At 41.4% G+C, this 26,707-nt stretch overlaps 2 protein-coding genes across 3 annotated transcripts in view; both read left to right on the top strand.

Annotated features, from left to right (window-relative positions):
• Positions 1 to 3,797, top strand: part of agfg2 (ArfGAP with FG repeats 2) — a 38,840-nt gene extending 35,043 nt beyond the window's left edge. For both annotated transcript variants that reach the window (XM_061709550.1, XM_061709551.1), the window contains one exon: positions 2,917 to 3,797. In XM_061709550.1, the coding sequence (XP_061565534.1) occupies positions 2,917 to 2,964 (48 nt within the window). In that variant the 3' untranslated portion in view covers positions 2,965 to 3,797. The remainder of the gene's footprint in view (positions 1 to 2,916) is intronic.
• A 3,391-nt stretch (positions 3,798 to 7,188) lies between these two features.
• The window catches only part of si:ch73-335l21.1 (insulin receptor substrate 1-B), a 77,464-nt gene continuing 57,945 nt past the window's right edge, over positions 7,189 to 26,707 (top strand). Inside the window, exon 1 of the mRNA XM_061709531.1 lies at positions 7,189 to 7,942. Within this exon, the coding sequence (XP_061565515.1) occupies positions 7,570 to 7,942 (373 nt within the window). The 5' untranslated portion in view covers positions 7,189 to 7,569. The remainder of the gene's footprint in view (positions 7,943 to 26,707) is intronic.

Here is a 26,707-nt window from a genome sequence, read left to right on the forward strand (position 1 = left end):
AAATAAACGCAAAATAAATGCAGATTAAAAAAAAAACGACGCAAATAAAAAAGCCACAACAGAAGTGAATTACCGGGGACTATTTTTGCTGATGCACCGGTGTTTTTTACGTGAGAGGAGGAGAAGAAGTCGAAGACGACGTAAGTGAAAAGGAAGAAATAAGAATAGCGAGGAATGAGAAGAACAACGAACGAGAAAATAAGTGAAAAGGTTAATGTTCAACGTCGCTACGTGTAATTTTTAATGTGCAACACCGGTGCATCGGCAAAAATAGTCCCCGGTAATTCACTTCCGTTGTGGCTTTTCTTATTTGCGTAGTTTTTTTATTTTATTTGCAGCAGCGTTTATTTTATTTGCAGCAGGGTTTCTTTATATTTGCAGTGTTTCTTTTATTTGCAGCAGTGTTTCTTTTTGTTTGCAGCGTTTATTTTATTTGCTAAGCGTTTATTTTATTTGCAGCGGCGTTTGTTTCTGTTTGCAGCGTTACTTTTATTTTCAGCAATGGCGGGTCTCGGCCACCGTAGTTTACTGCCTGTTTGCTGCCTGTTTATCAATCAATCAATCACATTTTATTTGTACAGCACCTTTCATTCAGGTACACGAAATACAAAGTGCTTTGACATTTTGACTGAAAAATAAGCATAATAAAAACAAAAATAAAAACTGGGAGACCAATGCACACTGACATACAGTATAGTTCATTAAAATGAAATAATGATAAAAGTTCAAGGATTAAGGCTAAAAATAATCAGTCCACAACAATAAAATATAACTAGAAAATTTCAGGAAATTTTGATATGGGCATGCCCTACTGCCCATTCGTCCCCTCTTGCTGCTTTGGTTTGGGGCTGTAGTGGTTGTGTTCGGGGTGGTTCTATGTCAGTTTGAGGTGTTTACGATTGTATGCATTCATTCCTGTGCTCCTCATAGTTATTAATGGGACACGCTTTTTGGCGTCTAGCGTCCCCACGGTAACGCTTTTGACTGAGAAAAGTAATGCCCATCGAAGCACGATGGAGACGCATCTAACGATGTATGCCATGCATGGGTGCACGTTCTGGTTCAGGCTACGTTAACGGATAGGTTTTTTTTTCACCATGGTAAAAAACCCCATCCGAATGAATGGGGCCATTTGGCCTGGATTTTGACATAAAATTTCCTTAAATCCCAGCATCATGAAATTTGAATATGTTTAAGTCCACAGAGTGCCGAGTCGGGGAACATTTGTACGATGTCTCTACGATAACGTGTTGCCTAGCAACAAGCGTCCAAAGTCAAACAGAAATAAAAAAAAAAAAAGAAAGGTCAATATCGCAAAAACTGTAATAATTAGCATAATGAGGTTGTACGGTCCGTTAGTGCCAATCGGGCCGAGTGTTTGAAAGTTTGAACGATGTCTCTACGATAAAGTCCGGCCGAGCAAGAAGCGTCCAAATTTTTGCCTTTTTTTTTGCTTTTTAGCATCTAGCGTTGCCACGGTAACACTTTTGACTGAGAAAAGTAATGCCCATCGAGGCACGATGCAGACGCATCCAACGATGTATCGCATGCATGGGTGCACGTTCCGGTTCGGGCCGTATTAACGGAAGAAAAAAGAGTGCGGAATAAGAAATAAGAAAAGGGAAACCTTTAGATACTATTCTTATCGCCTTCATTTTTCAGGTTTTCTCGGGCGTGTTTTATTTTTTGGAGATTTTTCTTTTCCACATCAGAGCGGGGTCATGCTGTACACCCGCTGGTGCGCAGTGGGACTTAGCTTGTTAGCAAAATGCTAGCAACATTGCCCTTTGGGCCATTCTGGACGATTGCAATATGGTCATGCCACTACTTGGCATGCCCATAATAATAAAAACATTACAAGAAATAGATGAATAAATAAAACAAATACCTCTTAAAAAAAAAAAAAAAAAGTTAAACAGAATAAAACTATAAAATTTGATGCTACATAAAAGCCAGACCAAAGAGATGAGTTTTTAGTCTACGTTTAAAAATGTCCACATTTCCAGCTCCTCTCAGATCCTCCGGCTGTTCCATAGTTTTTACTCCCTGTTTGCTGCCTGTTTGCTGCCTGTTTGCTGCCTGACAAGCAGTACTCGAGTTGAGGGGGGATGAAACGGTCCAAATCATCCCCCCTGTAAAACTGCCATCCCCCCTTTCCATCCCTTATGTCATTTCATCAATGAATGTGGTTTTACTGCTATTTCAACATTTAGAGTCATCACCAGAAAAATAACACCAGAAAAATAACTTATTTGACAATTTCCACCTGTTTCAAGTAAATTTTCACTTGAAATAAGTAGAAAAATCTGCCAGTGGGACAAGATTTATCTTCTTATTACAAGCAAAAAAACTACTTGAAACAGGTGAAAATTGTTGTTTTTTCCAGTGATGAGTCTTGTTTTAAGTGTAATGAGATTTCTTTACTAAAATTAGACATTTTAACTAGAAATAAGACAAATATTGTTGTTAAGATTTAGAGTTTTTGCAGTGATCCATTTTACTTATCCTGTGAAGGACAGAGTCATATTGATAAGTTCAGAAAAGTGTTTTTTATTGTTGTGTTTTGATGTATTTGATGTAAGCCCAGTGGATATTTAAAGCTTACAGAAGGCTGCATTTAACTGCTGCTATGTCATTCCTGCAGTATTTCTGCAGGTGTTTTGGTCACTGCTATTATTTGTAATATATTATATTATTTGTAATCAGCACAAATTATCTGTCCCCATATGATAAAATCCACCATCCTCCCTGATTTTTTTTACAACTCGAGTACTACTAACAAGCAACTGATACCAAGTGCACTTCAGGGGGGGTGAAAGTGTCGGTAATTGGTATCTTTTTGCAGGTTAGTTTGTAGGAGTTGTGTTGAGCGTGTTCTCTCTGCTGTCACTCACCCTTCCCTCTCTCGTCCTGTAGGGGAATGTTTACCCCAGTCGGGGGACGTCAAGAAACCCTTTCATCTGACAACGCCCCCCCTTCTCCCTTCTCCCTTCTAACTTCTCTGGGAACCGATGGAGGAGTGAACTTAAGGAGTCGGTGCCATTTCGAAGCCTCTGAAGTGTTTTCACCCTATCAGCGAGGGTCGGACTTCTTCTCCCGCCCTCACATTTTCCTCCGTGTCTGTGTTTACGTGTTTTTTGAAGGGTGAAGAAAAAAAAAACTGAAAAACAAACCCGTGTGTGTGTGAATGTTATAACATCGTGTGTATGAGTGCGTTTGCCTGCTGTGTTTGTACCACGTGACATGCTGTAATGTCAAAAGGTGTTTGTGTGCGGAGGAGACGCCACCTCAGGGCTCTGTGGGAGTCGCAAGTAAGCAACGCCTCTTTAATTTCACCCAGAAATGCACACATATACTACACGAGTTGCTGCTGCTATTGTGCTTTCATCTCCTGCTTACAAGTGCAAAACGGATACAGAAAAACAGCCCGCCGGGGGGAAAAGAGTCTTCTGCTTTAATACATTCAGTTCTCAATGGCTGACAGCAGGGGCGTCAATTGGGTATGGCTAGGTACGGCAGCCGCCACACCTCGGCTTCAAGGGAAAATGTAAATGTTTGTTTTTTAAATACATTTATGGAATTACTCTGTCTATTTGTATTGATTATTCTATTATTTAATACATAGAAAATAACTACAAATGCAAATCAGAACAACATGATCCATTTCACAAGGTATTACACTGCAAAAACTCAAAATCTTAACAAGAATATTTGTCTTATTTCTAGTAAAATGTCTGATTTTTAGTCAAAAAAATCTCATTACATTTAAGACAAGACTCAAAAACTCAAAAAACAACAATTTTAACCAGTTTCAAGTAGATTTTCACTTAAAATTAAAAAAATAAATAAAAATAAAAATGTTTTGCTTGTAATGAGAAGATAAGTCTCGTCCCACTGGCAGATTTTCCTACTTATTTCAATTGAAAATTTATTTGAAACAGGTGAAAATGGTCAAATAAGTTATTTTTCTGGCGATGACTCTTGTTTTAAGTGTAATGAGACTAAAAATGAGACATTTTAACTAGAAATAAGACAAATATTCCTGGTAAGATTTTGAGTTTTTGCAGTGAGCGAGACTGCATTTGAAAAAGTTCAAATTTTTTTGACCACACAGATAAGCTACATAAACTTCTGTGATGAGTATTTGCTGGACGTGTTGATTGATACTCTAGTTAAGTTCTGTGACTCGTAACCTTGCCATACCTTAGCTTCCACTGAATTGACGCCACTGGCTGACAGGCCACTCTGACCCTGCATCATCAGTCTCTACATGTGGTTTTAACAGCCTTAACAAACCTCCTGATGCATGTGAAGTAGTATTTCAAGATATAATGGACTTGTCTCTGTAGAGTGTCTGTGTGAGTGTGAGTGTGTGAGTGTGTGTGTGTGTGTGTGTGTGTGTGTGTGTGTGTGTGTGTGTGTGTGTGTGTGTGTGTGAAACATGTCTGTCACTTTTTTTTATTTTATCAAGTTCCCTCGAATGGAGGAAACTGTGTTTTCCACTCTCAGGCTGCATGCGCTTAGAGGGCTACGAGGAGATGCTACTGAATGTAAATGCAAATTTAAGAGAAAAAAAAAAGTGTGTAAAATTTGTTTTGAAAAAAAAAAAAGATTCATTGCTTCATGTACCAGACCAAAATGCTTTCCTGCTTTCTTTTTTGTTTCAGTTGGAGGCAAAGTTTATTTCTCTTATTTTCCCAAAAATAAGAAAGAAAGAAAAAAAAAGTAGAGAATTCTGTATTAATGTCTTTGTAATGACAAGTATTCATGTTCATAAAACCGACTTGTTGCTTCTTTCAGTATTTTGACTCCTTGTGTGTCTCTTTACGGTCATTTAAATCCCCTTTCTTAATTATTTGAACTATCAATGGCACTTGAGGGTTTAAGTAGGTACTTAACTTTCACAAATAGGGAGAATAAAGCTGGTTTTTTATGAGGTGTAGTTCATCTTTCTACCAGGAGGGGGCGCGTCGTCGTCTCTTCTGCTCTCGTGTCCAAGGTTACTTGTGGATGCGTATTGCATAAGAGCATGCATACTGCATAAGCATTCTGCACGAAGATAGAACCCTCTTAGATCCAACAGAATGACTATAATAGAACATTTTAAAATATTCATTGAAAAGAGGAAGCTTTTTTTTCCTCTCTGTTCTGAGGTATTTTTCTGTTATATTTATTAAGGAGAGGGGAAAACCCGTAAATGCACAACCACAGTCGAGACAAATAAAATAACCACACATAGAGACGGTCTTAAGTATAAAAGTGCTGAAACAAAGAGAAATCCAAAGTCAGGATAAAAATAATAAGTGATCTCCCAAAGAGCCGATGACCCTTGGTTTTCATTGACGAATTTCTGCTGCGTTGGTTAATGGTATTTGGAAAGAGTTGGCCGCGTTATTGAATGTTCCGAAGTGTAGTCAAACAAATGTGTCGGTACATTCATGTTTCAACACAAGGTCGTTTTTCTTCTTTCTTCTTAATGAATAAATTGAACAGGACAGACTTTTGGGAGCGCCAAGACTGAAATCTTACTCCATACGCTGTAGAAGTGGCGATGCCTTCAGGGGCTGTGGGAAATAATGCTTTATTTTTGCTTGAGCGCTCCTCACGTAAGTACAGAGTGCAGTTAAAATATGCATAAGTTTCCATGCCATATAACAATAGAAATAAACTCATCAAAAGGGGGAAACTAAACTAGGAAATTGGAGCAGCTACATCACAAAAAAATTCAAATATAAGTAGTTGTCTGATGAGTTGATGCTATTTTTTGCTGTTAGGCTATAATGGACCATTATACACTATAATTGTCACTTAAAGCTATAAGTAAGTGCTATATTTATTACAAAAAGAGTCCAGTATTTAATGTAATTAATTTAATGTTAGCTTGAGATCCACCAGAAACTACTCTACATGTAATAGAGCTGCATTATTTATATAGCTAGAATTAAAATAAAAACAGAACACAACAATGTGAATGGGGTATTGGGTACCTAGAAAAGCGCTATAGGCTATAAGACTTATGTAATATTATTATTATTATCATCATCATCAGGGGACCAAAAAACCCTGCAGATACTACATACATTTATTAAACAGGTCATCTTATTATAGCCTGATACCCATGTGATCCAGTCATACTGCAATACTTTAATCTTTAATCAAAACAAAAAACAAACATGTGCATGAAATAAAGTTAAACTACCATGTTTTATTTGTTTATTTAAAAAGGATCCCCATTAGTCTTCACCATGGGAAGACTATTCTTCCTGGGGTCCACACATAGACATACAAAAGAACAATAATACAACTCAAAAAGGGTGAAAAACATTCACTAGAATTCCTGAAATAATACATTGAAACAAAAATAAAAGAATAAGTAACCAACCATCCACATCTTAAGTAACAATATTTGCTAGTATCACCAGATCTGTATCCACTTTTGAGCAAAATAGTTTGCAACCACTTTATAATTTATAATATACCCATACCTCTATTTATAGTAGTATAAATATATTATACTCATCCATTATAATATACTCATACTACTATACTATATATACACTAGGATAGGTTTTTTTTTTTTTTGCTTTTTATTTATTTTTTTAATATCTTTTTATAATAATAATTTATAATAATAATTTTCACAATTCACATTTTCACATTCACGATTTCTATTCTACCCACATTCCTACCCTCTCCATAATTACCCTAGGGGGAAAACAAAATAAACAACAACAAAACAACAAAAAAAAACAAAAAAAAATAACATACATTAAGGGAGAACAAAATTAAATAAATATTTAAAAAATAAATAAATAAAATATATAATGGCAGCAACAGCGATATCAAACTATATATAAATACATACGTACATACAAATATGCATACATATAAGGCACTAGGATAGGTTTTTAATATTTTGAACAGCAGGAGTTAGTGTTTAACACATTTTTATTGGAAGCCCTCGTGTTTTTTTTTTTTTATCCACCCCGCTCTTCGGTGGGAGGTCCTGTTGTCGGAGCTGGGAGGACGGCCCCTGAACGCATCATGCTGGTACTAGTACGGCGGCGGTGACAGTCCGGGACCGCGACCTGCGCTCCGAGTCCGGGACCAAACCTCCGCCACAACGACCCCGAGCAGGAGCAGGAGCAGGGCCGGGCTGCAGCAGCGGTGCAGCGGGCTCCGTTCCCCCGGTTTTCCCGGTTCCTCGGTCCAGCGGGGTGCGCAGTGAGCGGGACTAAAAGCTTTACCGCATGTGCTCCTGTGCTCCTGTGCGCGCTCCTCCCTGCAGGGAAACCCGACAAACTCCCACCAGAGACACGCACAAGTCCCCGGAACCTTCTCAAACCCTGCAGAACCTGCAGAACCTGCAGAAACCCCCGACCCCGGCTCTCCCCGTTCCCGCACATGCCTGCGCCGCGGCGCATGGGAGGAGGAGGGGGCGCACCCGGCGCATGTCTGAGCCCACCGCAACTAACTTCACCATAAACAACAAGACTCCCGGCTTGTATTGACGCGTTTTTTTCTCCAGGAGAAGAGGAGAGGGGGGTTTGGTTTTGGTTTGTGTCCGCCATGGAGAACCAGGCAGGCGGCTGCGAGCCCCAGCAGCAGCTGCAGCAGCCGGCGGAGGAGGACGTGCGCCGGAGCGGATACCTCCGCAAGCAGAAGTCCATGCACCGGCGCTACTTCGTGCTGCGCGCCGCGTCGGAGCGCGGCCCGGCCCGCCTGGAGTACTACGAGTCCGAGAAGAAGTTTCGGGGCAAGGCCCCCGTGCCCAAGCGCGCCGTGGCGCTGGAGACCTGCTTCAACATCAACAAGCGCGCCGACGCCAAGAACAAGCACATGATCGTGCTGTACACCCGCGGGGAGAGCTTCGCCGTGGCGGCGGAGGACGAGGCGGACCAGGACGGCTGGTACCAGGCCATGGTGGAGCTGCAGTGCAAAAGTAAGCCCGGAGCCCCCGGAGCCCCGGAGTCCCGGACACGTGTGCCCAAGGGCCAGGGGCTGCACACGGGAGTGTATGGGCAAGAGCAGGGGTGCAGATGTCAGGGTTATGGGGGACACCAACGTGATTTAAATTTTTAATTTTTTGCAAATATGCAACTCATACTAGGGCTGTGCAATCAATCGATTTTAAATCTAAATCGGATTTATTAATCACAATCGATGTTAAAAAAAAAAAAATTGTAAATGTCACTCAAGGAGGATTTACAGTATCTTTCAATTGCACTTCATTCCCAATAGGGAAATTTGTTTGCTATTTTTCTTTAAAAATAAAGATAAAATATTAGAAACAATTTATTCCATTGTCTTTTGTAGTTTTACCAAAAAAATCGAAATCGAAAATAGGGTTTTCAGATAAAAAAAAATCGGGATTTTATTTTTGTCCAAAATCGCTCAGCCGTAACTCATACCATGCCATAAATTGGTAAAGGCTCGCCAAAAAATACTGCACAGTAGGGCTGGGCGATTTTGCCCAAAAATAAAATCTAGATTTTTTTCTCTCAAAATCCGATTTTCGATTACGATTATTTTGTGAATTGACAAAAGGCAAAGAAATGATTTCAAATATGCTGTTTTTTTATTGAACATTTGCCCCATTGGGCTTTAAGTGCAAACTTTGCTCTTATTAAACCAAAAATGAATGAATAAAGTGCAAAGCTCTCTAAAATAAATTGAAAAAAAGTTTTGAAAAATATAATAAAATATAAAGTTTTATCTCTGAAAAAAGAATCTGCAAATCAGCACTTGCAAACATACAGTAAGTTATATTTCCAATTAAATAAAACAAGACATTTTCTAATTAAACTAAACTGGGTCTTTGCATGCTAAATAATAATGCAACCCATGAAGGAGGTAGAGGTGTGTAATGTCAGTCATTACATTTGATATTCACATTTGCAAGTTTTTTGCCGAGCCGGTCTACCGCATCTGGCTTGAGGGATGCCCGGTGGCATGTTACAACGCCCCCTCCTACACTAAAGAGCCTCTCCGATGGGGCACTTGTCGCAGGTATTGAGAGGTATTTCCATCAATCGATTTTACGATTTTCACGTTTTAACATCGTTCTAATTACATAATCGCGATTATGATTTAAAATCGATTAATCGAACAGCCCGACACTAACGTGATTTTAATTTTTCATTTTTTGCCAATATGCAACTCATACCAAGTAGGGCTGGGCGATTTTGGACAAAAATAAAATCCAGATTTTTTTTTTTCTCTGAAAACCCGATTTCGATTTTTTTTTTTTGGTAAAACTACAAAAGACAATGGAATAAATTGTTTCAAATATTTTATTTTTATTTTTAAAGAAAAATAGCAAGCAAATTTCCCTATTGGGAATGAAGTGCAACTGAAAGATACTGTAAATCCTCCTTGGGTTTAGTAATTTTAGATTTAAAATTGATTAATCGCACAGCCCTACTGCACAGGGAATCATTTATTGTGCTTACCTTTCTTGTTTATTTGTCCTAAACAGCCAACAGTGTGTGTCACTGCTTACTTAACTGTTATATTCCTAAATGATAATTTTAAGGGTTTTGGGCATGTAGTGTCTACTCATCTCAAATTCTTCTCACCATCTTCCTTTTATCCTATGGGACTACTTTATGCACGATCAATTGATATATGGATGAAATATGGAGCCCTAAACAAGTTGTTTAAACTAACTGATCATGTTTTAACTGAGTTATGGAGGTAAACAGTTCTAAAAAAAAAAAAGGACCCATTGCTTTCATTCTATACACTTCAAAACGCACTGTGGATGTATTATTTTTTTAGAAATATATTTTTAATAAATATTCTACATATTCAACCTTTTAAGTCTGAAAATACATTTGTTCAATTTTGAATAATTTAGGGTATTTTTATTGGGGGGGACAATTCATGTTTTTCAGAAATTGGGGGGGGCATGTCCCCCCCCGTCCCCCCCGGGATCTGCACCCATGGGCAAGAGGATGATGGGGAGGAGAAACGTGGCAGAGGCTGCAGAGCCGTGCATGGGTTTTCACACGAGTTCATGTGCGCACGCTGCAGCCATGGGTGCACATCCCGGGGGGGACGGAGGGTACATGTCCCCCCCCCCAATTTCTGAAAAACATGAATTGCCCCCCGCCCCCCCCAATAAAAATACCCTAAATTATTCAAAATTGAACAAATGTATTTTCAGACTTAAAGGTTGAATATGTAGAATATTTATTAAAAATATATAAAAAAATAAATAAATACATCCACGGTGCGTTTTGAGGTGTACAGAATGAAAGTATTGCTACTCCATACATTTTTTTTTTAGTCTGAATTAATATATTGAAAATTTTTGACAGGCTCGACAATTACTTTTTGTCAACTTTTTGTTTACATTCGTACCTGCCCGTATTTGTACTTGTTTAGGGCTCCATATATCAATTGATCGTGCATAAAGTAGTCCCATAGGATAAAAGGAAGATGGTGAGAAGAATTTGAGATGAGTAGACACTACTGTACATGCCCAAAAACCTTAAAATGATCATTTACGAATATAACAGTTAAGTAAGCAGTGACACACACTGCTGGCTGTTTAGGACAAATAAAGAAGAAAGGTAAGCACAATAAATGATTCCTTGTGCAGTATTTTTTGGCGAGCCTTTACCAATTTATGGTATGAGTTGCATATTGGCAAAAAATTTAAATCACGTTGGTGTCCCCCCCCAATCCTGACATGGGATCTGCACCCCTGGCTGCAGCCCTTTAAATGTTGTAGATCTCAAGGAACATGAGGCTTTAAGGTGCATATTGGGGGGAGTTATCTTGTCCAGCAGCTCTTATCTGCTAGTGTCAGGCGAGATGTTTGCACGCCAGTCTTGTGTGTGTGTATCTGTGTGTGTTTTTCTTCTTAAGCCTGGTTTATGGTCCTGCGTTACACCAACGCAGAGCCTACGCCGTACGGCGCGCGCAGTACGGCGTATGCTCCGCGTCGGTGTAACGCGGAACCATAAATCAGCCTTTAGTGGGCCTCAGCTGCAAGCTTCCGTGTCCCAACTTCTCAGATTGTCCTGTTTGTTTACTGCTCCACATTTCTGCTGACACCACCATATTACACTTCAGGCGCAGGTCCCAGAGGAGGATGGATCTGCCAGGAGTTGTCAGAGAGGAGAAGGCCGAGCAGCTTCTCAACTCTCTTCCACTAACCCATAATGTTTATTTCATGGCCGAGGACTGATGAGGGAGTATAGTGGCCCTTCAGGCCTCTCCTGCAGTGGATTTGCGCAATTCTGCCTCATTGTGTGCAAATGCTGCCCCCGCTCCCCCCCCGGTCAGGGAAAAAAAGAAAAGACACAAAACTCATGGAGATATTTCTCAGACGCTGTGTAAACACAGCTGCTGCAGCCGTGTGCATGTGCATGGCAACCCCAAATCACCTGTTCCACCTTCCTCGCCCCTCCCTGCTGGAGGCCAGATGGGCCACGGGAGACACATGACGCAACGCTGGCCGTCCAAGATATGAGTTCAAGGTGCTCCACGCTCACATGACGTGCTGCGCTTGTTACGTAAAGTGCCACAGGAGCGATAAAGAGAGTCCATATCTGATAAGCTCTAGTTTGTATATGAAAACACGTGGAAGGCCGCGCTTGACTGGCGGGGGGGGGGGAAGTGATGCCCATTTCTAAGTTCAAACATCTGCAAAGAGCATGTGTGCGAAACATTTAACTCTGCAGGTGAGAGTCGGGTCTGTCAATCTGAGCAGACGGCCGGGAGGCCGACGCTCTGACATGACAAGGTCCGGGGTTGCAGACAGAGTCCTGCACGGGTCCAATTTTCAAGATCCGCCCCGCCCCGACCCGGGGACGTACAAAACCGCACCCGAACCGCAAACCCGCACATCAGCCCAACTAGTACCGCAACCCCATCCGACCCGTTGAAACACGACCCGCAAGACCCGTAACCCGCATTTAAAGTAATCATTTTGGGTTATATTAATATTAAACAGCAATACAACTAGGAATGGGCGATATTTTACCGTTCACGATTTACCGTCAAAAGGATTCCTCACGGAATTTGTCATCTCCCGGTAAAAATGATAAATTCCCGTTGATGACGTTTTTGTGTAAAGCCTGAATTATGGTTCGGCATTAAATCCACGCACAACGTATGTGAAGGAAGGAAGGAAGGAAGGAAGGAAGGAAGGAAGGAAGGAAGGAAGGAAGGAAGGAAGGAAGGAAGGAAGGAAGGAAGGAAGGAAGGAAGGAAGGAAGGAAGGAAGGAAGGAAGGAAGGAAGGAAGGAAGGAAGGAAACGAAGGAAGGAAGGAAGGAAAGGGGAGAAGGAAGGGAGAAAACAAAGAAAAGAGGAAGGGACAAAGGAAGGAGAGAGCAGGAGGAAAGAAGGAAGGAAGGGAAAAAAGAAAGGAAGGAAGGGATAAAACAAGGAAAGAAGGAAGGAAGGGAAAAAAGAGGAAGGGGAGAAGGAAGGAGAGAGCAGGAGGAAAGAAGGAAGGAAGGGAAAAAAGAAGGAAGGAAGGAAGGAAGGAAGGAAGGAAGGAAGGAAGGAAGGAAGGAAGGAAGGAAGGAAGGAAGGAAGGAAGGAAGGAAGGAAGGAAGGAAGGAAGGAAGGAAGGAAGGAAGGAAGGAAGGAAGGAAGGAAGGAAGGAAATGAGCCTGAAAGAAAGAAAGAGAGAAAAAAGGATAAATTCCCGTTGATACGTTTTTGTGTAACAAACATGGCTGATCTGAGAGAGAGATAGATTTATAGTTACAAAGGTGGAGTTGAATTGGTATTTTTTTTATTGTCATTTTTATCGTTATCTGGATAAATGCCAGAAATTATCGTGATACATTTTTTTAGTCCATACCGCCTAAATACAACACAGTTCAGCTGCCAGTGAGTGAACAACAGCCTGACTTCAGCTCCATCATCAACCCTCTTGTGTTCTCCTCCCAAACGAGTGTAAAAGACCTCGTTTGTTACGTTTAAAGCTTTTAAACTTGTGACTGTGTAATAGACTTACTTCCTGTCCAACCTTGAGCGACTTTTTAGCAGTTACGAGCCGCCACGTCTTGTGTCTCCGCGTGCTTCTTCAATGATGAAGTTCCCAGTTTGCGGCTATCGTAAGATAACACTTTCCCGCACTTCTTACAGGCAGCAAACCCAGCGACCTGATTGTTCTCCTCGTCTATGATAACACCAAATTTGTCCCAGATTTTAGACTTCGCTCTTGAAGATGAATTTTCGACTAGATGGTACTCTCCGCTCTGCAGCTTTACTCTCACGTTTTCCGCCATTTTTGTTTTGCTAACCCGGAAATGTTTGCGCGCCTGCGCAGCAAATGACCCGGAAATGGCAGTGTACAAGCTGCAGTCACAGCCTTACAACCAGATTACAATTTATGGTTTTATTTTATTGTATTTATTATTTTATATTAAGGCCACGTTTACACATAGCCGGGTATTTACAAAAATGGATATTTCCCCCTCTACGTTTTGAAAAATGTCCTCGTTTACACGAATCCACATAAATAGCTGTTAAGGTGCTATGAGCATCCAAACCTGCAGGGGGCAGTGTAACGAGAAGATAAAGTCATGCTAGCCAATCAGAATCCTGGAAAAAATCATCAACAAATGACACAAGTGAAGCCTGAATAATATGGTTCTGCGTTAAATCGACGGAGTAGCCTACGTACGGTGTGCGTCGCCGCGTACCCTATGCTGTAGACTCTGCGTTGGTGTAACGCTGAACCATAAATCAGCCTGGACTGCCAGTTACTTCCAAGACGGAACGAGAGTCTTTCGTTTGGAGTGACAGAGAAGTGGAGTTACTTTTAAGTGTGACTTTAGAATATAAAACAGGTAAAATACAAGAAAATATTGACGGTGGCCAAACAAATTGTAAACACAGGTCGCACAAATGATGCTGGTGACGTTTCTGTTGCATAATGTCATGTTCTGAAGCCTAAATCTCCGTTTACAAGCAAACATGAAAACAGAGTTTTTGAAAATCTCCACTTTGGCCGGAGTTTTCAGAAATGATCCTTTTTGGAGACTTTGAGCTTCGTTTTCGTGTAAACGAACGGCCAAAACGCATGAAAACGACACCGTTTTTGCTATGTGTAAAAGGGGCCTTAAACCCACGGTCCGACCCGCATGCTATTTTTTTAAACCCAGATCCGAACCCGGAATTTTTTATTATTTTAAAAACCACCCGCAAATCAGCTGTTTTTGCGGGTACCCGTCGGGTACCCGACCCAGTGCAGGACTCTGGTTGCAGAGCGACTCTTGATCGCTCCTCGTCTCCCTCCCTGGTTTGCCGTCGGCGTTGCCGTTCTCATGTAACTCACTCTGGCTGTCAAAGACAAAAGGCTGCGGCGGGCTGTTGTGTAAACTCGCACGCTGGCAGGCGTTTTCTTGTGGTATGTGCTGCAGCCCGTCGACGGTTTCTGATGTTCTGGCATGTGCAGGGACTCGGCGGCTTGGTTGCTATACCTAGACTTGCATGAGCGGTAACATGCCCCCGAGATTCCTGCGTCCTCATACCCCTCCGTATGAGGTATGTGCAGCTCATGCACATCTTTTCAACACTTGTGCTGCGCCGTGAGGAATCTGTCGGCCACTCGTCCTGGCGGAGAAAACCGCCAGCTCGACCAAGAGATGCTGCACTGTCCGTGCCACATAGTTTCCAGTCTGACACCTGAGGAGCAGCTCAGATCTCTAAAGTTCATGTAGTCCAGGGGCCAGAGCCCAAAATTTCACTTGTCAGCACTACTCAAGGTGACCAAACTTGCTTATGATTTTTGAAAAGGTCCATGTCTGTAGATGATATTTTGGTATGATAACCTTCCTGAGTGGCAGCTGGATCATAGTTATCAGCTCATGAAGTTCAGAAAATTACATTTTAGATGCTGGTGTACTATCTTTTAGCCCTGTGTCAACTAGGAACAACAGAGACACAAAATACAAAAACTGTAATACTCACAGGACCATAAGATTCAGGAAATGTATAATACACCCAATTTAGAATCATCAATTAACCTGAAGGGGGTGGTAACTTCAGGAGCTGATAACTCTGATCCAGCTGCCACTCAGGAAGGTTATCATACCAAAATATAGACAGACATCTATAGACATTAGGAATGGGCGATATTTTACTGTTCATGATTTACCGTCCAAAAAATTCCCCACGGTAAGAATTTGTCATCTTGTAGTAAAATCGATAAATTCCCGTTGATGACGTTTTTGTGTAAAACTGATTTATGGTTCTGTGTTAAATCCACGCGCAACGTACGTGAAGGAAGGAAGGAAGGAAGGAAGGAAGGAAGGAAGGAAGGAAGGAAGGAAGGAAGGAAGGAAGGAAGGAAGGAAGGAAGGAAGGAAGGAAGGAAGGAAGGAAGGAAGGAAGGAAGGAAGGAAGGAAGGAAGGAAGGAAGGAAGGAAGGAAGGAAGGAAGGAAAGGGGAGAAGGAAGGGAGAAAACAAGGAAAGGAGGAAGGAAGGGAGAAAAGAGGAAGGGAAGAAGGAAGGAGAGAGCAGGAGGAAAGAAGGAAGGAAGGAAAGAAGGAAGGAAGGGAGAAAAGAGGAAGGGAAGAAGGAAGGAAGGAAGGAAGGGAAAAAAGAAGGAAGGAAGGAAACAAGGAAAAGAGGAAGGAAGGGAGAAAAGAGGAAGGGAAGAAGGAAGGAGAGAGCAGGAGGAAAGAAGGAAGGAAGGGAAAAAGAAGGAAGGAAGGAAGGAAGGAAGGAAGGGAGAAAAGAAGGAAGGAAGGAAGGAAGGAAGGAAGGAAGGGAAAAAAGAAGGAAGGAAGGAAACAAGGAAAAGAGGAAGGAAGGGAGAAAAGAGGAAGGGAAGAAGGAAGGAGAGAGCAGGAGGAAAGAAGGAAGGAAGGGAAAAAGAAGGAAGGAAGGAAGGAAGGAAGGAAGGAAGGAAGGAAGGAAGGAAGGAAGGAAGGAAGGAAGGAAGGAAGGAAGGAAGGAAGGAAGGAAGGAAGGAAGGAAGGAAGGAAGGAAGGAAGGAAGGAAGGAAGGAAAGAAAGATAAATTCCCGTTGATGTTTTTGTGTAACAAACATGGCGGATCTGAGAGCGAGATAGATTTATAGTTACAAAGGTGGAGTTGAATTGGTATTTTTTTATCTTCATTTTTATCGTTATCAGGATAAATGCCAGAAATGATCGTGTTACATTTTTTAGTCCATAGCGCCCATTCCTAATAGACATGGATCTTTTCAACAATCATAAGTAAGTTTGGTCACCTTGAGTGGTGCTGATATCTAGTCTGGAACATGGACTAGTGCAGGCAGTAGAAGAGCCCCTTCATCCCCCATACGCCTCCACACAGACCCCCTTCACCCCACCGGGGCCCGTGGTAATCGCACTTGAGCCGGCCGCCGTGCTGGGCAGAGTCCCAGTTATTTACTCAGCTCAAGCCTGTAAGACCCTTCCAGGCAGCGAGTACAGTATCAGGCTCCAGGGCGGCTATTTGCTCAGCTATTAGGAGGCAGTGGAGTGTGTAAAGGTTTAACCTCGGCGAAACGGGGCGGAGGCCCGTGCGGGCCCACCGTCGCAGCGCTGCCAGCTCCACAAGCTCCACAAGCTCGGGCAGCACCCCGGCGAGGAGCTGCAAAATCAGCCCAACCCAAAACAGAGCCAGGCGTTCTCTCTTGAGAGGAAATTCACGTCAAACTCTTTGACGGGTCAGTTATTTGTTTGAGTTATTTAGCAAGAAAGAATCCGAATCAGGTCACATTTATGTTCAAATTAGGGCTGGGGATCCATTCAAATGTCAAGATTCGATTCCGATTCTTAAGATTCAGAATCGATTATCAAGATTTGATTCGATTCCGATATTGATTTGGGTTAGTGTTATTAAAACTGTTTTTTGAGCTGTTGCATGAATTATATGACTGTAGTTATGCAACATATTACTACTAGTATTATATTGAGATTCAACAGCAAGTATTGCAGCTAATGATGCTGTAAGGACCAATCAGCTCCCAGAATGCTGATAGAACTGCTTTCACAAACATCGTGTGGCAGAATTACCAAACAGATCCAGGGAGGAAACAGAGACGGATGAAATCGCTTTTATTTTTTCCCACATTCCGTTTTTATTTGTTCCATTTTCGGTCTATTTTGGTTTTTAATTTTTGAGCATTTGGTTTTTAGCATTTTTTGCAAATGTAACCCCAAGACAGTATATAAAGTAATGAAATATAGACAATTTATGCAATTATAACCTAACACTTTAATGTTTTCATACCTTTAAACATATTTAAAGGCAAAAACATGGCACCCGTTATTCTCGTGTCCAACAAAACATTCCTTTTTTGGGGATAAACAAAAAAATAACCAAAAGTTGTAAAAAAAAAAAAAAAAAAAAAAAAAAAAATCGATCTTTAGACGTATGAATCGATTTTTAGGAATTAATATGAGAATCGATTTATAATTGGGAAATCCATTTTTTTCAACACAGGCCTTTTCATGAGCGGGTTGAGGCAACAACAGTTAGTACTTTGCACAGTGGGGATTTCTTTTAATTATCAACATTTGAGTCATAAGTTGAATCAGTAGCAACAGTTCAGAGAACTCTTTCACTGCTTTTTTTCCATACAAAATTTCACATTTTAAAAGTTTACATGAGATTTTTTCAGAATCTGGATAATTTAAATTCCTTTGGGCCCTCTTTTTAAATTATTTACATTGTGATGTTCTGACATCAACAGCTGCTGTGTAGTAAAAGCTGTGAATGACTTTTTATCTTCGGGGTAAAAAAGGAATAGTGGAAACATTTAAAATACTGAAGGAGGAATGTCTCCGCTTGAAAATGCAATTACATGGTGATCATGCTGCTCAGGAGATTAGTTTTTAACTTGCCTTTAAACCTGCTCTGGATTAGGTCTGTGGATTATCATCATTTAATTTTTTGACAATTTAAGTGCAGAAAAGCAAATGCAGATCACTTGAGGTGAAGCTACAGCCTGTTTCCCGTTGAATCTGGCCAGAAGATTAGGAAAAATAGTCTTTTTTTTCTTCCTTTTCCAGTGAACTGTGATGCACAACAGACTGTCTGTGGCTCCCGAGTGTTTTTATCCTGGACTGATGTTTGGCTCCCGTGGCCCATGAGATCTGGATCTCTCTTGAGCTGGCCGATTAAACATTAAGCCGTACTTAAGAAGTGCTCATCCCCTTAATTTGACTGTAATTACTGTCTCAAGGGTCAGTCGTTGGTGAAGCCCGGTTGCTGACAGAGTCGGAGACGTGTGCTGTTGTTTCAGGGAACCTGAAACTTTGTCGTGTGCCACCGTTTTGTCAGCTGGAGCGGGGGCTCTGTGGAGACGGAGGGGGGGGGGTTTGTTTCCTCTGCATTAAAGAGTGCGCACTAGGAATGGGTGATATTTTACCGTGCACGATTTACCGTCAAAAAAATTCCCCACGGTAAGAATTTGTATCTCGTGATAAAAATGATAAATTCCCGTTGATGATGTTTTTGTGTAAAACTGATTTATGGTTCTGTGTTAAATCCACGCACAACGTACATGAAGGAAGGAAGGAAGGAAGGAAGGAAGGAAGGAAGGAAGGAAGGAAGGAAGGAAGGAAGGAAGGAAGGAAGGAAGGAAGGAAGGAAGGAAGGAAGGAAGGAAGGAAGGAAGGAAGGAAGGAAGGAAGGAGCAGGAGGAAAGAAGGAAGGAAGGAAAGAAGGAAGGAAGGAAAGAGCAGGAGGAAAGAAGGAAGGAAGGAAGAAAGAAAGAAAGAAAGAAAGAAAGAAAGAAAGAAAGAAAGAAAGAAAGAAAGAAAGAAAGAAAGAAAGAAAGAAAGAAAGAAAGAAAGAAAGAAAGAAAGAAAGAAATGAGCCTTAAAGAAAGAAAGAAAGAAAGAAAGAAAGAAAGAAAGAAATGAGCCTTAAAGAAAGAAAGAAAGAAAGAAAGAAAGAAAGAAATGAGCCTGAAAGAAAGAAAGAAAGAAAGAAAGAAAGAAAGAAAGAAAGAAAGAAAGAAAGAAAGAAAGAAAGAAAGAAAGAAAGAAAGAAAGAAAGAAAGAAAGAAAGATAAATTCCCGTTGATACGTGTTTGTGTAACAAACATGGAGGATCTGAGTCATTCCAGTTTTGCAGTACAGGTGTAACTCATTTAATTGGTTTTCATTAATTCAATGTAATTGGTGTAGTTTAGTAGCATTTAGTATTATTTTAGAGCAGTGTTTTGGGGGCTCCAAAGATTATTTATTTTATTTCTTTTATCACCATTTTTATCGTTATCGGGATAAATGCCAGAAATGATGGTGATACATGTTTTAGTCCATACCGCCCATCCCTTGTGCACACATGAACACCCGGGCTTCAGCCCGGCCCACGCCGGCTCCGGCCGTGATGCAGCAGCTTTGTTGCACCAGATTGAAACACGGCGGGCTCTCGCCCAGTCAGAAATGGCCCGGTTTCCTCTTGCTTTGTGTCTCCCGTGCACCGGCCCGGCGCTGACACAGCCCCATCGATAAAGCACTCTGGTTTGATCGACAGCGAAGCGAAAGCTACGGGCAACGTAATCCATTGAGTCAATGAGTGGCGGTGTGTTCGGGACGACTAAGCCACAGGGCTTTGGATGCTTTGTAACCTTTTGCAGCGGGTTGTATTGATCGTTGTCAGGTAACACAAGCCTATAAATGGCGTACGTGGTGTTGGGAAGTTGCTATTTATTAGCCGTCTGGGGAATAGATTAGATAAGCAAAATGGAAAATGAGTGGAACATTTCTCTTTTACTCCTGTGGGGTTTTGTCTGAGATGCCCTGTAGAGAAGATGAGGATGTGAAAGTGGGTCTGCTTGAACTGTTTAACCTGCAACAGTTGATTAAAGCCACAGAATTGTTGGGAAAAAAAAGTCTTTTAACTTTAATTTAAGTTGGAGCTGTTGGAGCTGAATTGGCTCAGAAGAAATGCAGGTCTGAATGGCGCAAAATCGATTGACTGAGATTAAAACTAAAGGGAAATTGTTGTTGAGGGCAAAAAAAATATTTTTGAAGCTTCTATAGTACAAAACAAACACTGAGCATACTCAGTGCTGTGCAGTTAAGAATAATCAGCAGATGCTATCTTCCACCGCTGGACTATGTCACTGTTTTCAATTGATTAGAATTCTTGGAAAGGATATTGACCAATAAAATTGCAGTTGTTGTGTTTTTTTCTAACAGTTCTTGTCCTCATATTGGCGTTTAAATATTAATGAATAATTGATTCAAAGCTACTCTGGAGTGCTCCCTCCCTTTTTAAACCATTTTTCCAGTGTCTCTTGACATGGTTTTCAGCACGGCCCAGGCCGTTGGAGTAAGTGCTGCGTTATCCAAACACTCACAAGACTGTGTGTAACTTCACACTTGAAGTACCAAACAAACGTATTAGTGAAGCACTTTTTCACCAAACTATTTGCTGTATGTAACAGGTGGACCTGTTATTCTATAACTTGCTGCAAACACTTGGAGAGGGCACCAAGTATCTGCAGAGCTGCTGGCCGTCGCTTACAGTTGAATATCCCAATATGTCCGTTTTTTATTCCACGCTGGGTTAGTACAAACTGCCGTTGGCTTTGGGGAATGTGGCAGCATGAAAACGACGGACAAGGAAGGGATAATGGTTAGTCATTGCCTGAATCTACCATCAGTCAATCACATTAGAAATAAATGTATTATTTACTTTATATGAATTCATAGGAGTCGATGGATATTGACTCGGTTTTCGGAGCCAGCCGACCTGGGAGGGAGAATATTCTAATTGTTTAGCAAACTACAAGCTTGTGCTTTGGTTGGATAGTTAATAGAAATAAACCAATGCACTTTTTGGGCCCTCCCAGGCCCAGCAGGGTCTTTCTGTGTGGAGTTTGCATGTTCTCCCCGTGCTTGCGTGGGTTTCCTCCGGGTACTCCGGTTTCCTCCCACAGTCCAAAAACATGCATAATTCAATTCAATTCAATTTTATTTATATAGCGTCTAATACAACAGATGTTGTCTCTAGACGCTTTCCAGAGATCCAGAACATGGACATAAACATAAACATAAACCCCCGAGCAATTATTATATAAACAATGGCAGGTAAAAACTCCCATAGTGGGAGAAAAGCCTTAAGCCAAACAGTGGCAAGAAAAACTCCCCTTTAGGAGGGAAGAAAACTTGAGCAGGACCAGGCTCATAAGGGGGGACCCTCCTGCCGAAGGCCAGACTGGGGGAGTCAGGGACGTCAGCAGCACAGCAGGCATGTGGAAGCAGCAGTGGGATGACCAGAGGGGGGGGGGGGGGGGGGGGGGGGAGGTGCAGGCAGGCGTGACCCTAAAGGATAAAGCGGGTATAGATAATGGATGGATGGACAATGCACTTTTTGTCAGTTTTAAGTTGATACATGTTGCTGATTCCAACGTCATAGGTATTTTTTTTTTTTGTGGTGGTGGTTTTATTTGTAGTAAACCAAACGCCAGGACTTACTTATACTGATACTTGAAACAAAATGACAAAAACTGTAGAAATACTAAATATGTACATTTTCAGCACTTTAAAGCAGCACAATGTAACTTTCAGCTTTTGTTGAGTTTGGCGGCTCCTTTGGACAAAAGCGGTAGTGCTTTACCAGTAGTGTGGCAGGGTTCCTACCATCCACCTCAAAGTTACATAGTGCCAGTGAAGGTGATACAGACCCCTCAGACCATGACAGAGGTTCATTAAACCTGTTGGAAGTTGATGTACCATCACAATGACTCTGGAAATATGATATTAAGGTGGAAAAGTTACATAGTGCTGCTTTAAATAAGTAAAAATAACAATAGAATAGAATATTGAAAATCATGGCTTTTTATTTATGTATTATTTTGATTTTGATTGAGGATCTCACTTTAGTAACTGGTCATTGACGTAAGTCGGTGTCAACCCTCGGTCCCGGTACGGGACTGGATGGATCTCATCTCTAGTTTTTTGCAACTTTATTTTTTTTCTGTAATTTTATTCAATGTCGTATGTACGTTTTCATACCAAAGGTGGATGTTTCCAAAATTCCCAAGCTTAGCTTTCGATGGAAAGTTTCTGAAAATTAGCTTTTTTGCAGTATGACTGAATCCCGAAACCATAGTTTTTCCCAGTTTGTAATATTTGAAGAGGACTTCAATGTTTTCACAACTATCACTTTACAGAAACTCATTTTGAAAGTGGGGACTCTGCAATAGCAGCGCCTTCTTTGTTCAAACGAAACCATCGTTTTCACTGACCGAGACAGAATGTTTGGTAGATCCGTGCCAGACTAACCAGCAGCGTCTTACATGGCTGCCAGCGCTTTGTCCCTGAGTGTGGGCCTGGGCCTGGATCTCTCGAGAGGGAGAGGGTGGGGAGGGGGGGTCACAGATGCAAGAGATGGATGAAGAGCGAGCGAGGAAGTGTAGGAGTCTTGGAAGAGGTAAACGGGTACACATGGCAGCCAGAAAGTTGGCTAACTGCTGTCACTGCTGGGTGGCTGACTCTTTTCCCGAGCGTCTGTGCCGGGGAGTTGGCAGCGGTCCGGGTTACTGGGGGCACAGCAGCTGAGACGGGGGTAGAGAGTGGGGGCTCAGCCCGCAGAATTTTTTCTCTGCACTGCTTCGCGGTCTTATGGAGCAGTGCTGCATGTTAGGGCAGTGAGGTCAGAAACATGAAACAGAACCCGGCGAGCCAGCTGGTTCCCTGCCAGAGCAGCTTTCCCTGAAGTACCGGCTGCATCGGCCAACCAAGACGTCTGACAATAAATTAGAATCATTTTCCTTTCGTTTCCAGGAGATCTTATTTATATATTTTGATCTCATCATTACTTGAAGGAGACGGCTTTAAAACGAACCTGTTAATGACTAGAATTGAGCCTTAAACCCACTGGAATCCTGCCCACTGGCACCAAGAGACCTACTTCTTCAGGATTTGCGCGATAACCTTAACAATAATTAGTCCTTCACTTGGAGAGACGCTGTCAGTATCTCAGCAGGCGTCTGGCTGCCTCGGGGGTAAATATGGCACCCTTATTGCCTTAGTGCTCACATTCATCTATCTTTGTAGCACAAAAGCAGCTTGAAGAGTACATCTTCTACAAGGCCTATTCGCACTTTTCGAGGAAGTGGTCCAGATCTTCTTACATTGACCGTGCTCAACTAGGGCTGGGGATCGAGTCAAATGTCAAGAATCGATTCGATTCTGATTCTTAAGATTCAGAGTCAATTATCAAGATTTGATTCGATTCGATTCCGATATTGATTTGGGTTAGTGTTATTAAAACAGTTTTTTGAGTTGTTGCATGAATTATATGACTGTAGTTATGCAACATATTAATACTATTATTATATTGAGATTCAACAGCAAGTATTGCAGCTAATGATGCTGTAAGGACCAATCAGCTCCCAGAATGCTGATAGAACTGCTTTCAGAAACATCGTGGGTCAGAATTACCAAACAGATCCAGGGAGGAAACAGAGACGGATGAAATCGCTTTTAATTTTTCCCCGTTCCGTTTTTATTTGTTCCATTTTTGGTCTATTTTGGTTTTTAATTTTTGAGAATTTGGTTTTTAGCATTTTTTCAAATGTAACTCCAAGACAGTATATAAAGTAATGAAATATAGACAATTTATGCAATTATAACCTAATACTTTAATGTTTTCATACCTTTAAACATATTTAAAGGCAAAAACATGGCACCAGTTATTCTCGTGTCCAACAAAACATTCATTTTTTGGGGATAAACAAAAAAATAACCAAAAGTTGTAATGTAAAGATGAAAAAAAAATAATACATAAATAAATAAAAGAAAATAAAAAAAAAATCCCCCCCCCAAAAAATAAAAATAAATAAAAAAAATCGATCTTTAGACATATGAATCGATTTTTAGGAATTAATATGAGAATCGATTTAGAATTGGGAAATCGATTTTTTCAACACAGGCCTATGCTCAACATCTGCTCCAGGTTTTGTGAAATTCATCCTGTTAGTTTTTCCCCCGTGCCAAAGGATGAACAAACAGCCCCGCCCCGATTGCAGCACCCATATGTAAAGCCTCAGTTGGGAAAATTGGGCAAGATCACGGCCTCTTTATATGCCGCCTGTGATCTCAAGGGGAGGCAGCAAATAAATGTCCATGAATAGACACCAGTGTTGCCTGGCGAGGGTGCCATTCTCGAGCCACATGTAAGACTCCGGGATTCGTGTGTGGCGATGGCGAAGTGAAGTAAACACCTGGTGTGTGAATAGGCTAGTGTAGGTTGTTTTCAGCTCGCTGAAGATGTAATGATCAGGGGCTTCAATTGGGTACGGCAAGGTATGGCAGCCGCCACACCTCTGCTTCAAGGGAAAATGTAAATGTTTGTTTTTTAAATACATTAATGGAATTACTCTGTGTCTATTTGTATTGATTATTCTATTACTCAATACATATAGAATAACTACAAATGCAAATCAGAACAACATGATTGATTTCACTAGTTATTATACACTGCAAAAACTGAAAATCTTAACAAGAATATTTGTCTTATTTCTAGTTAAAATGTCTCATTTTTAGTGAAAAAAAATCTCATTACATTTAAAGGAGCTTGAGGCCGGATTGTGGCAAGATTTATGAAAAAAATCCGTATACATTTTAAGTTTTCTAGTAATAATGTCAGATGAAGCGTTCCAAACCCAAAAGAATGTTTCCTCTAGTGTATCTCTCCGTTGCCTTGAACAGGCTGTGTGCTGCAAAATGTGCTGCAATTCGGTCCCGAATTTCCCGCGCTGGGCTGCGGATGTGACGTCACATGACGCTGCATGTGCGTTCTCCCCGTTCTCCCGTGCCGGCTTCACTGTTGGCTGCAGTACCCCCAACGGCCGTCGTGGTGAAGGGTGGCGCTAGAGAGTCTCATTTCTTAAAAGGAGCCTCAAGCTACTTTAATACATATAGAATACCGTAATTACAAATGCAAATCAGAACAACATGATCGATTTCACTAGTTTCGGAAAATCTTAACAAGAATATTTGTCTTATTTCTAGTTAAAATGTCTAATTTTTAGTGAAAAAAAATCTCATTACATTTAAGACAAGACTCAAAAACAACCATTTTCACCTGTTTCAAGTAGATTTTCACTTAAAATAAGTGGAAAAATCTGCCAGTGGATCAAGATTTTTTTGCTTGTAATGAGAAGATAAATCTTGTCCCACTGGCAGATTTTTCTACTTATTTCAAGTGAAAATTTACTTGAAACAGGTGAAAATGGTCAAATAACAAGTTATTTTTCTGGTGATGACTCTTGTTTTAAGTGTAATGAGATTTTTTGACTAAAGATGACATTTAACTAGAAATAAGACAAATATTCCTGGTAAGATTTTGAGTTTTTGCAGTGAGCTAGACTGCATTTGCAGAGTTCTGTGATGAGTATTTGCTGGTTTTGATTAATACTCTAGTTAAGTTCTGTGACTTGTAACCTTGCCATACCTTAGCTTTGACTGAATTGACGCCACTGGTAATGATGATGCTAAAATGTGAATTTCATGAACTCTTTGCTTTGAAATGTTGGGTTACGGTCTTTACTGAAGGGGTTTCACCCTTATAGAATAGGGAGTTTCACACAGATGCCCATTAGCCCCAGGTGTGTTGAATTCAGCTTTAATCTTTAGATTGATCTCTGGCTGAAGGCCATCCCGTCCCGTGTGCGTGTTTTTCTGAGGGTATTCTGCTTTATAGGGGTTGACATTGTGCAGCATTGGAGCTGACCGTCGGATGACCTCAACTGAAATATAAAAATATTCCGCTTTCTCAACCATCATCGTCAGCGAGCATCATGCTGATGTAAAAGTACACCAGAAGAAAAGCCTGGGGCGATCTATAATTCATACTGCTTAGCGTTGGAGCAACCCCTGCCTTATGTAACTAGGAGCAAAAAAATCTGCCATGGTTGGCAGGGCTGCATCAGTCTGCATCTCTTCAAGATTTCAGTAAAACCCTCTTAAAGGTTTTGAGTGCTCTCGAGAGGTGTCGATTGAGAGGAACCCCGAAGATCAAGGACGGTCGTGTGTGGAAGTGCCATTGAGGCCACCGCTGAGGTTCAGAGCTGCGCTGCACTCAAAACAAACAGCGTGCTCGTGCTCCGCTCAAGACGCATTAAACGAGCTCTTGAAAGGGAAACGATTCTCTTTGAGGAGCGCGCTCTGAAATGTCGTGAAGCAGTTGTCTAAAAAAAGATTTTCTATAATTAATTTTTCTTTTCGGGGAGGGCGGAGGGGGGCATTATCCCTGTCCTTAATGACACTCGGATATCTCTTTACAATCTCAAGCTGCCCATAATTCCCCTCGGTCCCTGCTGAAAAGTCCCCAAACCGCCTCTTTCCTGTTGTAAATCTAAATCGAGGAAACAAACAAGGGTTCTTAGATTGAGGGAAAAGTTGTACATGAAACAGCCGTGCACGGCCTTGAGGGAGTCGTGTAATGTAGGGGGGAGTGCCTCCACATGCAGCCACTAAAGCCGCAACCTCGCTGGCTTTCAACAAAACACGGGTCTCTTTCAAGTTTGGGAAGCAATACACTCATTTTTTCAGAAGCAAACGGAAAGAAGACACAACAAGAGGCATCAAACCGCTCCCTCTTTTTTGCAGTTGCAATTTTTTTGGGGAGATGAGGATTTGGAGAAATGATGTACGCGTCAGTGAAGGCTGAGGCTTCTGGTCTACATATGGTTGTCATTGTAGGATTTGCAGCACAGACATTGGAAAGGGAACAACAAGCGCATCCAGACATACAA

Source organism: Cololabis saira, chromosome 20 (genome assembly GCF_033807715.1).
Source record: "Cololabis saira isolate AMF1-May2022 chromosome 20, fColSai1.1, whole genome shotgun sequence".
Lineage (NCBI taxonomy): Eukaryota > Metazoa > Chordata > Actinopteri > Beloniformes > Belonidae > Cololabis > Cololabis saira.